General features: G+C 41.3%; 1 protein-coding gene across 4 annotated transcripts in view; it reads left to right on the forward strand.

The window, feature by feature from the left end:
- The window catches only part of LOC121576745 (NT-3 growth factor receptor), a 302,625-nt gene that overhangs the window by 130,111 nt on the left and 158,485 nt on the right, over positions 1 to 14,029 (forward strand). For all 4 annotated transcript variants that reach the window (XM_041890145.2, XM_041890146.2, XM_041890149.2 and 1 more), the window contains exon 4: positions 194 to 262. In XM_041890145.2, coding sequence (XP_041746079.1) covers positions 194 to 262 — 69 coding nt within the window. The remainder of the gene's footprint in view (positions 1 to 193; positions 263 to 14,029) is intronic.

Below are 14,029 nucleotides of genomic sequence, written 5' to 3' on the forward strand. Positions count from 1 at the left end.
TGACCAAGTCTGTCTTTATTGGATTGTCAGGGCTACTCAGTTCCCTCCAGCACCACTTATTCCCTGATGATTTTTCAGTTTATTTTATTTGTGCTTTGTCTTTTCTCAGATGCTGTTTTCTTCATCACTCGACCACACAGTCCAGCACTAATACATTTATCATGTGTTTTCTCTCTCTCCCTCTCTTTTACAGAAACTTATCGAAGAACCCTCTGACCACATTATCATGGCAACTCTTCCAGAATCTGCAACTCTTCGAGCTGTAAGTTTGTTTACACCTATCATCTTCTTTTATGGACTTGTGCACCTATAGTAACCTTTCATAAAGACCTGATATATTCTAAGTGTGCAACCCACCTTCATTGTTTCCAAATGGATTCCCATCTACCTCCATTAGAAGCCAAACAACAATTAACTTGAAGAAAAACATTGGAAGAGACAAACAACACTATAGTCCCTGCGTCATTGATTTTGATTTAATGGATGTGACATAAAAGTGTGTAAAATGGAGCGGTCCAGGCCGAGTGATCCTCTAGTCCAGAGTGTCTTGTCTGTCCAGAAATATACCAGCAATCAGTGTGTTTATGACCTGAATCTTCTGGTTGTTTGGCTACTTTCCTCCCTCCCAGTAGAAGACATAAAATTCAGTCTAGCGTTGAGATGGCCATCGTAGAGTTGCATCCCCTCCAGCCTCTCCTCTCCAGCCCAGGAATCAGAGTGCTTCCCCTAAATAGCAGAGAGCCTCAGCCAGGCACTGACGCAGAGCAGAGAGCAGGCTTTATCATGGCTCAGCTCAGCGTGGGGAACAAAAGGAGAGCAGCTGTATGGTTGTGGTTTAAATGTGGTATTTTAAGCTATGGAAGCAGGGCAGCTCCTCTGAGGAGGCCCATCTTCTTTTCAGGGTTGCTTGTCTAATAGTTACCAAATACACACTTGAATATGTTATGCCAGAGTAACAATAGCATGGACAGCAGAGCAGCAATTGATGATAAGAGTTCTAAAGTAGCTGTAAGATAAGAGGGCATGGAAAGTTACAAACAAGTGGTTGTTTTTAAAACATAGATGCATTATAGACTCTAGAGATGGTCATTTTCATGTGTGTGCTTATTGATATGGATATTCCTTTTGATACCATTATCATTGTTATTCATAGCCATATTTTAGCTGTGTCGTCTGAAGAGTACAGACTTTTAGAAGGATAAAGCACACATATTTCAGACCCTTTCAGAGTCTGCTTAAAGTATTTAATCTGTAATTACTAAAACTGTTCAACAAAGGCTCAGTGATAAGCACTAGACAGCACACCTTGAACAAAGAGAATAATCTCATGAAAAGAAGATGAAACCGGTTATAAATGAGTGCAATTTCCGTGCGACCAATTGGGAACAAAGACATTGATTCATTTTCTTTTTTTGTGGCGTAGAGCCTAACAAAAGACTAACAAAACATAATTCAATGGATAAGAGAAACAGAGTTTATCTCCCTTTTTCTTAAATGATTTACTCTCCCATCCCCTGTGGAATGTCGGCACAATGACAAACACACCAAACACAGAAGGGCTGAGGCATGCGGATGTCCTTCTGGGGTTGTGTCTGAAACGACACCCTATGGGCCCTGGTCAAAAGTAGTGTGCACTATATAGGGTATAGGTTGCCATTTTGGACACACCCTGCGTCTGTCTTTAATGGTGTGTGCTGGTCTGTTGGTCCTCACAGTGCCATGCTCTCTCCTGGGACCACATTTGTTGATTAAAACTAGACAGGCAGAGGGATGTCTTTTCGTTCCAGATCAGAGTGCATCAGAGTCATGCCTGTCAGTTTGAAATGGAGGTGGCTGCTTTTGTGGATGTGTTACGACTGAATCATTTAGGCATTGAGCAGTCAGATCCCTATTCACTGGAAATAAGGATGAGTGATTTTTGTGTAATTTAAATTGAGATAATTGGCCTCAGGATAGGGTATGGGTCCCAGGATACATTTGGCACATACATGTGCTGGGAGATTCACATAAGATGCAGTAATTTGTTGTAATCATGCCGCAGAAGTCATACAGTTACTTAATCTTCTCGAAGGCAAAACTGACCTGAATTGTTTTGCCATTGTAAATGAGTTGTTGTTACAGGCCTCAGACACATTGGGGCCAAACTTGCGAACATGAGAAAAAGTTGACTTTTAAACTGTTTCTCCTTCTCAAAATGTGCATCAACCAATTAAAATAATTGATTTGCTTGCACGTGATAGAGCACTACATTGTAGCTGATCCCATCAGATAACCTGGCACATGTTAGCTCTATGCTAACCTCAACAGCTGACAGTGATTATATCCGGTAACAAGTTCTGCATCAGCCAATTACAAATGTTGTGCTAGATATACAATCAAACACTTTTCCATGAGATCAACCTTAACAGAAGTCAAAGTCGAAGGCACCTTCTGATAATCAAAGTTACTAAAACACACCACAATTTCAACTGTACCAATAGCTCATAGTGTAGTGAGCATGGCTCCTGGTAATTTTAGCCGTTTGCGGCAAGTTCGAATCCCAGGTGCGCTAAAACATTGAAAATGAATAATAAGAATAGCCTACATTTAATGAGGAGCTGCATATTTCTTCAGCCTTGTAGACAAGCACACAATAATCAAGTTTATTAGGCCTACATAAACTGAGTGTACAAAACAAAAACTGCTCTTTCCATGGCATAGACTGACCAGGTGAATCTAGGTGAAAGCTATAATCCATTATGGATGTCACTTGTTAAATCCACTTCAATCAGTGTAGATGAAGGGGAGAAGACAGTATAAAGAAGGATTTTTAAGCCTTGAGACAATTGAGACATGGATTGTGTGTGTGAATGTGAATGGGCAAGACAAAATATTGAAGTGCCTTTGAACGGGCTATGGTAGTAGGTGCCAGGCGCACCGGTTTGTGTCGAGAACTGAAACGCTGCTGGGTTTTTCACGCTCAACCGTTTCCTGTATGTATCAAGAATGGTCCACCACCCAAAGGACATCCAGCCAACTTGACACAACTGTGGGAAGCATTGGCGTCAACATGGGCCAGCATCCCTGTGCAACTCAATATTAGTAAGGTGTTCTTAATGATTTGTACACTCAGTGCATATTACATAGACGTGTAGGCTACACTTACATGTACAATATTTTATTTGCATTATTATAATCATCCACTTCATCAAATATGCATTATTTAAATTGAGCTTTGAGGTCCAGCAGTGAACAGTTTTTTTCTTATACAGAGCAAAGAGAAACGACAGTCCATCATTACTTTAAGACATGAAGGTCAGTCAATACGGAACATTTCAAGAACTTTGAAAGTTTCTTCAAGTGCAGTTGCAAAAACCATCAAGCGCAATGATGAAATTGGCTCTCATGTGGACTGCCACAGGAATGGAAGACCCAGAGTTACCTCTGCTGCAGAGGATAAGTTCATTAGAGTTACCAGCCTCAGCAATTGCAGCCCAAATAAATGCTTCACAGAGTTCAAGTCACATACACATCTCAACATCAACTCTTCAGAGTACTAAAGGACACCAATAAGAAGAAGAGACCTGCTTTGGCCAAGAAACACGAGCAATGGACATCAGACCGGTGGAAATGTGTCCTTTGGTCTGGAGTCCAAATTGGAGATTTCTGGTTCAAACCGCTGTGTCTTTGTGAGACGCGGGGTGGGCGAACGGATGATCTCTGCATGTGTAGTTCCCACCATAAAGCATGGAGGAGGTGGTGTTATGGTGTGGGGGTGCTTTGCTGGTGACACTGTCTGTGATTTATTTAGAATTCAAGGCACACTTAACCAGCATGGCTACCACAGCATTCTGCAGCGATACGCCATCCCATCTGGTTTGGGCTTAGTGGGACTATCATTTGTTTTTCAACAGGACAATGACCCAACACACCTCCAGGGTGTGAAAGGGCTATTTTACCAAGAAGGAGAGTGATGGTGCTGCATCAGATGACCTGACCTCCACAATCCCCCGACCTCAACCCAATTTAGATGGTTTGGGATGAGTCGGACGGCAGAATGAAGGAAAAGCAGCCAACAAGTGCTCAGCATATGTGGGAACTCCTTCCAGACTGTTGGAAAAGCATTCCTGGTGAAGCTGGTTGAGAGAATGCCAAGAGTGTGCAAAGCTGTCATCAAGACAAAGGGTGGCTACTTTTAAGAATCAAATATAAAACACTTTTTTGGTTACTACATGATTCCATATGTGTTATTTCATAGTTTTGATTTCTTCACTATTATTCTACAATGTAAAAAATAGTAAAACAATAAAGAAAAACCCTTGAATGAGTAGGTGTGTCCAAACTTTTGACTGGTACTGTACATTTAAAGCATTAACATAGACATTACAGACCTATATAAAATAAACATAAAAAACTGCAACTAAAGACACACATGTACACAAATACGCATGATCATGCAATATTGGCACTCTACACTTGAGACAGACCAAGTAATTCTTGAATTTGGAGGTTTAAAATATCCCTCTGGGGGTCAAGTTGACCTATTTTAAGAAATGCCATTGGTTGGTGGATATAAAGTCTAAGATCTTTGATAGGCTGATGCGGAATTTGTGAAATAATCACTGTCAGCTGGTGAGGTTAGCATAGGGCTAACATGTGCTAGGTTATCTGATGGGGCACACACTTGTTTTCACATAATTTCAAATAAATTATGTTGAACCAACGTGGAATAGACGTTGAATTGACGTCTGTGCCCAGTGGGCAGCTACAATGTAGCGTTCTATCACATGCAACTACGTCTACGATTGTAATTGGCCGATGTGCATTTTGAGATGGAGGTCCAGGTTAAACTTAAACTTTTTCTAATATTCACAAGTATGGACCCATTGTGTTACAGCATGAAGCCTCTGGTCTAGCGCTGCTGAACCTTGTTGTTTCACTGACTGCTTCTGTGTGCATGGTTTTCTCTCTAGCAGCTTGGACTAAACATAGCAAAAGTAAGAGTGATACTGAAAGCGCAACAGCAACAGCAGCTTCTTGTGTATCTTAACCACCAGCAACCATGCCACTGTGTGCTGCTGCTTGTGTTCTGTGGTAATTGCTGTCAGCTTTTTTTGGTGCTCAGCACAGGGTGAAAAGGGAACATGTGTGTATGCGCGTGTGCGTGCGTACCCGTAAGTGTGCGTGCATGCGTGCACATATGTGCATGTGTGTGTGTGCGTGTGTCTCCCTGTTCCCCAGTCCTGTAAGTGTAATCACAGAGTGGCAAATTACCTGTGTGGATAAGGCAGCTCTGAGGAAGCAGGCAGGCCTTATCAGGAGCCCTGGTGCTGGCTGGGTGCAGAGGAGACCAGCGGAGACCTGCCAATCTCACTGTCCTCCCCTCACCAAGCCGAGCCTAGCAAATGAGCTGCTTTACTGAGCTGAGACACACACACACACACATGCACCCACCCACCCACCCACCCACACACACACACACACACACACACACACACCCATTAACAGGCACACACACGCACACATATGCACACCGATAGAGAGACTGCAGGTAATTTTAATTGTATTTATTTAACCTTTATTTTATCAGGGAGTCATACTGAGACCAAGGACTATTTTACAGATGAGCCCTGAATTACAGACATTTCAGAAAACGCCCAGAACATCAAATTTAAGAACATTTTGAAGATTGTTCCACAAATAAGGTGTAAGAAAACTAAAAGCTGATTTACCTAACTCATTAGAGACTAAAGGAATTTCCAGAGTTAGCCGTCCCTGAGACCTGGTGTAATAAGGAGTAGCAGTAGCAATTTAGAGTTAGGGGAAGGATAAAATGTCCTAAACATTTTGGGATGACATTCTTTATCTTATGAATAAAAAACAGTAGGGTTATAGAGTAGATGATGTTGAATATGGTATTATACAGTATATGTGTTATTACTAAAGCACGAGCAGGGTTGGTGGCACCCACAGGACCTTGAATGGACAAGTGTTTTTTTCTTCATTGCTGGCCATGTGATCGATAGGGAAAATATTTTACATCAACTTTCTGCATACTCATTTTATCATGGATTGTTGTGGGTTGGATGAATTACAGAATATTGAGTGCTGAATCAAAGTTTAAAAAGAAAAGTAGAACTCCAAAGTCCAAAATGTTATTCCCTACTAGGTTTGCCCATTTCAATAAGGATTTTTGGAGTGCAGACAGATTTCTAATGGACCTTATTGGCAACCAAAACCATCCCCAGTTGGTCACACTTTAATAAGGAAAACACTCATCCAAAAGTAAGCCAAAAACTCTGCAATCATTTTCCCAACCTTTTTTCACCATCAAACTCTCAGATACACTACGTAAATATATACATACACTACCAGTCAAAAGTTTGGACACAACTACTCATTCAAGGGATTTTCTTTATTTTACTATTTTCTACATTGTAGAATAATAGTGAAGACATCAAAACTATGACATAACACATATGGAGTAATGTAGTAACCAAAAAAGTGTTAAACAAATGAAAATATATTTTATATTTGAGATTCTTCAAATAGCCACCCTTTGCCTTGATGACAGCTTTGTACACTCTTGGCATTCTCTCAACCACCTTCATGAGGTAGTCACCTGGAATGCCTTGTTTAAAGTTAATTTGTGGAATTTATTTCCTTCTTAATGCGTTTGAGCCAATCAGTTGTGTTGTGACAAGGTATGGGTGGTATACAGAAGATAGCCCTATTTGGTAAAAGACCAAGTCCATATTATGGCAAGAACAGCTCAAATAAGGCCTCCACAATCACCTGACCTCAACCTAATTGAGATGGTTTGGGATGAGTTGGACCGTAGAGTGAAGGAAAAGTAGCCAACAAGTGCTCAGCATATGTGGGAACTCCTTCAAGACTGTTGGAAAAGCATTCCAGGTGAGGCTGGTTGAGAGAATGCCAAGAGTGTGCAAAGCTGTCATCAAGGCAAAGGGTGGCTACTTTTAAGAATCTCAAATATAAAATATATGTTGATTTGTTTAACACTTTTTTGGTTACTACATGGTTCCATATGTGTTATTTCATAGTTTTGATGTCTTCACTATTATTCTACAATGTAGAAAATAGTCCAAAAAAAAGAAAAACCCTGGAATGAGTAGGTGTGTCCAAACTTTTGACTGGTGCTGTGTATATATATATATATATATATATATATATATATATATATATATATATATATATATATATGTACAGTATGTATACTCAAATACTGTAGGTGTTATCCCATTGTGGAAGTAGTGTTTTATTTACAGTATTTCTGAATGACTTATTCTTTACATGCTTTCGCATAACCTCTATAACCTGCAGCAACACATATTTTACCCGTCAGTATAATATTAATATCTCACATAATGCCTATTTGATAGATTCTTGCATGATCAAATGTTTATTTGAATCATACATTTGTTAGTTATGGCCCTGTACTGTGCAATAAATCATTTCCCATTGGAGATTCTCTCTATGTGGATGTTTGATGGCAACACTAACTCTGTCTTATATATTGCATTCATAAAAGACGAGATCATTTTTATATCTCTGCTTCTGATGGCTTTCCATTGAGTGTCTATCTGTCTTGCTGCTGGGGGTTGAAGACAGTCCTGATAAGATGGATGGCTCGCAATGGTCTGGCACTCTTTTCTGGTGTTTTATAGCGCTTTGAGAAATAAAATATTACCTTATTTTAGTCTGTGTCTTTTAGCCAAGGGAGCCGGGCTAGAGACACTGGTCACACAGCCCAACCACTCACAAGGCCTGTAAAGGGTATCATGGTAGGGGATTGCTAAATGGCACATCTGTTGTAGCTGCTCCAAGGATGATGATATGATAAAATATTATTTTCAGCACCAGCACAAAGGCACATTCACCAGTGTCAACAAACATTTTCTATGTGGCCACAAAGCTGCTTTGCCAGGGGCTGGGAGGGTCATCGATCCCCTTTCTACTGGTGACCTTTCTTTAATCCTGCATGGGCTCTATAGAAATACCTTTATGAACAGCCAGGACATGTCTGTGTTAGTCATTGTGAAGAGATCATCTATTTTTAAAACAGTGGGACAGATACATGAGTGGTATTATTAAGAATGGAAAGAAGTAGAGGGTGATCAAGCAACGTGAGTCGAGGTGCAACCTAAAAATGTGTAAACGTCATTGGAAAGAAAAAGGCGCAACGCTCGCTCACCGCAGAACGCTAGCTGACCGTCGTTTCTTTCCAATGGTATTATTAAGAACACATCAGATCAGGCAAGACACAAAACAACACAATCATGTCAGTTTTCATGCCTTCATGCTTTAGCGTCCCTTGAAAAAACAACATTTTCTCACCAAATTAAGGGAAAGTAATCTTGGAACATGATGATGGCATACTTTGCCTACATTCCAGCATGCCTTTAGTCTCCAACGGACAACACCCAGGATCAGGCTTAGCTGTACGTTTGTTAATTCTGAAATAATGACTGTGCAGGTGGTGTCCATTAGCCAAACTCTGCCTATACATCCAAATGATGGCACAGCCAATTAGAGAGCAGGTGAGTGGGAGCTCTGCTCCGCTCCTCTCTGTCGGTACTTCACTTCATCCTGGCTAAAACGGGGTACAACAAAAGGTTAGAAAAAGGGAAACAGCATTAGGAATGGAAAGGGCAGCAGCACAATCCCCATTCATTTCATGTCCATTTTAATGTGCAGCTGCTGCCTGGATGCCTGGATGGGACTGCGAAGCCAAAATGTCCACTGTGATTAGTCGTGGGAGTGGAATCTCTAATGATCGGCCTCTTAATTAAAATCCTGAAATAATTAGGTGTGCATCGCTTCATGTCTGAATTGCCATGTATTCATCACTGGAGTCAGTGGTGGCTCTGTGATGAGGTGTTACTTTATAACAGCCTAAACTGTAATAGCTAAATCCTGTAATTCCTTTCATAGGCCCGTTCTGATTAGTTTGATCAGTCATGGAAATGGCAGCACGCAGGCTACTCATCCTTAATCTGTAAAAGGCAGAACATTCACAGACTAAGTCAGAGTATTACAAAATACTTTTGTCATTATCTCTTGTGCAATAACATGAAATTGTGCATTTCTGAACTATATATATACACCAGTCAAAAGTTTGGACACACCTACTCATTCCAGGGTTTTTCTTAATTTCTTCTATTTTCTACATGTAGTGAAGACATCAAAACTATGAAATAACACATATGGAATGATGTAGTAACCAAAAAAGTGTTAAACAAATATAAACCTATGTTATATTTGAGATTGTTCAAAGTAGCCACCTGATGACAGCTTTGATGACAGCTTGGCCTTGATGACAGCTTTGCACATTGTTGGCATTCTCTCAACCAGCTTCATGAGGTAGTCACCTGGAATCCATTTCAATTAACAGGTGTGCCTTGTTTAAAGTTAATTTGTGGAATTAATTTCCTTCTATTTGCGTTTGAGCCAATCAGTTGTTGTGACAAGGTAGGGTTGGTATACAGAATATAGCCCTATTTGGTAAAAGACCAAGTCCATATTATGGCAAGAAAAGCTCAAATAAACAAAGAGAAACAACAGTCCATCATTACTTTAACATTTTACATTTTAGTCATTTAGCAGATGCTCTTATCCATACATAATTGTTTTATTTTTCATACTGGCCCCCCGTGGGAAACGAACCCACAACCCTGGCGTTGCAAACGCCATGCTCTACCAACTGAGCTACATCCCTGCCGGCCATTCCCTCCCCTACCCTGGACGATGCTGGGCCAATTGTGCGCCGCCCCATGGGTCTCCCGGTCGCGGCCGGCTACGACAGAGCCTGGATTCGAACCATCAAGCGCTATGATGAAACTGGCTCTCATGAGGACCGCCACAGGAAAGGAAGACCCAGAGTTACCTCTGCTGCAGAGGATAAATTCATTAGAGTTAACTGCACCTCAGATTGCAGCCCAAATAAATGCTTCACAGAGTTCAAGTAACCGACACATCTCAACATCAACTGTTCAGAGGAGACTGTGTGAATCAGGCCTTCATGATCGAATTGCTGCAAATAAACCACTACTAAAGGACATCAATAAGAAGAAGAGACTTGCGTGGGCCAAGAAACACGAGCAGTGGACATTAGACCGGAGGAAATCTGTCTTTGGTCTGACGAGTCCAAATATGAGATTTCTGGTTCCAACCGCCGTGTCTTTGTGAGACGCAGAGTAGGTAAACGGATGATTTCCGCATGTGTGGTTCCCACCATGAAGCAATATATATATATATATATATATATTCTTCATGAAAATACATTATGCGGACAACACCATTTGGTATACATCTGGCCCTTCATTGGACACTGTGTTAACAAACCTCCAAACGAGCTTCAACGCCATACAACACTCCTTCCGTAGCCTCCAACTGCTCTTAAACACTAGTAAAACTAAATGCATGCTCTTCAACCGAACGCTGCTTGCACCCGCCCACCCGACTAGAATCGCTACTCTCGGCGGGTCTGACCTAGAGTATGTGGACAACTACAAATACCTAGGTGTCTGGTTAGACTGTAAACTCTCCTTCCAGACTCACATTAAGCATCTCCAATCAAAGGTTAGATCTAGAATCGGCTTCCTATTTCGCAACAAAGCCTCCTTCACTCATGCTGCCAAACATGCCCTTGTAAAACTGACTATCCTACCGATCCTTGACTTCGGCGATGTCATTTACAAAATAGCCTCCAACACTCTACTCAGCAAATTGGATGTAGTCTATCACAGTGCCATCCGTTTTGTCACCAAAGCCCCATATACTACCCACCATTGTGACCTGTGCACTCTTGTTGGCTGGCCCTCACTACATATTTGTCGCCAAACCCACTGGCTCCAGGTCATCTATAAATCACTGCTAGGCAAATCCCCGTCTTACCTTAGCTCACTGGTCACCATAGCAACACCCACCCGTAGTCTGTGCTCCAGCAGGTATATCTCACTGGTCATCCCCAAAGCCAACACCTCCTTTGGCCGCCATTCCTTCCAGTTCTCTGCTGCCAATGACTGGAACGAACTGCAAAAATGTCTGAAGCTGGAGACTCTTATCTCCCTCACTAACTTTAAGCGTCAGTTGTCAGAGCAGCTTACCGATCACTGCACCTGTACACAGCCATTCTGAAATTAGCCCACCCAACTACCTCATCCCCATATTGTTATTTATTTTGCTAATTTGCACCCCAGTATCTCTATTTGCACATCATCTTTTGCACATCTATCATTCCAGTGTTAATACGAAATTGTAACTATTTTGCACTATGGCCTATTTATTGCCTTACCTCCATAACTTTCTACATTCGCACACACTGTATATATATTTTCTGTTTGTATTTTTTACTTTATGTTTTGTTTACCCCATATGTAACTCTGTGTTGTTTTATTTTATCGCACTGCTTTGCTTTATCTTGGCCAGGTCGCAGTTGTAATTGAGAACTTGTTCTCAACTGGCTTACCTGGTTAAATAAAGGTGAAAAAAAAAAAGAAAAAAAAAATATATATATATATTATTGCGTTTCTGGCTCTACCAACATGAAAGGAACACATTTTCAGCTGAGAGGGAATAAGAAGAGCAGGGTGTTTTGTGGTAATGTGTTAGGTGCCAGTCATTCACCCATGTGCATGCCCCAAAGCTCAGAGCTGGCATGTCCATCTGCTGGCATGATTACACATGACCCCTGCTTTCTCTTTGGGGTTACTACAATTAACCCTGACAAACCCCAACACCAAACACCAAGCCAGGACTAAAATGTAACTAACATCTCTCTAAAGCCTACACTGTAGCTTCGACAGAAGAAAAGTTTTAAGTAAAAGAAGAAATAACAGGGTATTGTTTGGACACAACTGGGATATGAGGCTGGTATTATTCATACTACCAAGATCAAAGCGAACGTAGAGCCAAACATATGCTGCTCCGTACATAGCTGGAGATGTAGACCTACATTCACTGAATAATACCAATGCTGCTGTAATATTGATTGTTAGCCTGAGGTGGTTGCTCAGCGGATAGAGATAACAAGCTGCTCAGGAAAGAGGACTGGAGGGAACGAGGTTGATGTATGTAGAAATTTTCATGCACTCATAACGATGTCGCTCCTATTGATTGGTGCTCCCTGCCATCCCTTCTGATTCCTTAATAATTTGTTATAATTCTGTCATCGTATGGTAACATGTTTTTCAGGGATAAATAAATCTCTTGGTCATTGAAGATGCGCCTCGTGCATGTTCTATACACTAGATGTTAGCCAGGAACTGACTGGAGGGAATATCTATCTCTATGAAATCTGGATTTTAGATGGAAAACCAAGCTTGCCCTAAGCTTGGGAGTAACCAAAGTCAGAGTGTGGACCGACCACACGGCGTGGCTGGCTGTGTGTCTGATCTGTGGCTCATGTTGTGTTAGGCATTCAGAACACCCTTACAGCTTTCTGTCACAGTGGAGACATCGACACCATGGCTTGGTGAAGGAGCTCAATAGAATCAGTGCTGCCTACCAGTGTCCGCCTGCCTGGCTATCTGATACATATATCAGGGCATCAGCAAACACCTGCCCAGGCCACAGCACTCTCTCACTCAACCACACATTGAGACATCAATCTCACCTCGTCTCCCACACCTTCACCCCCCTACCTCCCTTCCTTCCTTCCTTCCTTTCTCCTTCTGCCACTTCTGTGACTGGTTGTGGTTGTTCAAACAGCCCTCATGCCTGACTGAGCATCTCTTTCCCCCAGCAGTACTGCAGACTGGCATCCATGCGTGTCATTTAGAATGGGGGTCATTGACAACGCTTTCCACCCCTAGGCTGCTTTCAGAGCCAGTGACAGCTTGACAGCATGTTGTCACTGTATCAGAATCAACAAAACAATTCATATAAGGAAGTATAACCAGAACACAGTGTGTTTTCAGACATCTTGTTCTTTGTTTGGCCTATTGCCACATCATCCATATGGATCGAAAGAGATATGTGATTTACCATGCTTTGGAGTTGGCAATTCTGTCCACATATGAAAATAATGATGTGCAATTTAAGCTTGACGCTCAGGGAGATGTCAGAGCTGTTTTCTTGTCGTTTTGCCTTTGTTCATTGTCATAGATAGTTACATTTTAGTACATCATTCATGTATAGTATTTTCTGAGGACGTTTTTATTCTGGGCTTTTTTTAGTTAACTGCATAACTTCTCAGTGAAGTGAAGAAGATAACTGTAAACGTCCCAGCTGTTTATCTGATGGGCTGAGCATGAATTCTATGTGAAACCCCGTTTGATTAATAAATAGATTATGGGGACAGGAGGACTTAAATCTGTAATTACCATATTATTAAGCAATGGCCTCTCATATGGGGATTAGATTAACAGTGCAGGAAAGCAAATTCAATCCCTGGCTCCAAGAATGTTTGAGACGTCACCGGAAAGGTAATGTGACCAAGCAGAGAGAAGCCTGCTGTCATCCTCATGGTTCTGTAATCTAAGAGGAGGAAGGTAGGGGTTTACATCCCTGGCCCCTGTTCTATTCATATTCACTGCCTTTAATTAGCTACTGCTCTTCATTTGGGTTTAATCCTCCCCCTTGGCTATGCAAGATCATTGATATATTCACTGCACCGTGTGGGGAGAGCACCTAAATTCAATTTAGTTTTATGCATGTGGATAGAGTAATCTCAGCCTTTCAAATAATTACCCCCCGCTTAAACATTATTGGATATGTTACGGATATGTTAGAGAAATGTTATTGGATTTATCCAATATGGTCCACATCTATAAACTAAGATTGATTGCTCCGACTGAATATATAGATTAGAAAGTTAAGTGATTGCAGGTCAGTAAATGTTTTATGTCATCGTCATTTGATTTTGCCATATTCCTTTGTTGCAGTGTTCAGCTCCTCCATGGTCTCTCTGTTTGTATTTAATGAAAATCCAACCAGGGAGACTGCATAAGTCCTGTACTGGGATTTCACTAAATATGGCCTAACTCGTTATCAAATGTGTACAGATAACATTAACATTTAGCCAGCT

Source organism: Coregonus clupeaformis, chromosome 29 (genome assembly GCF_020615455.1).
Source record: "Coregonus clupeaformis isolate EN_2021a chromosome 29, ASM2061545v1, whole genome shotgun sequence".
Lineage (NCBI taxonomy): Eukaryota > Metazoa > Chordata > Actinopteri > Salmoniformes > Salmonidae > Coregonus > Coregonus clupeaformis.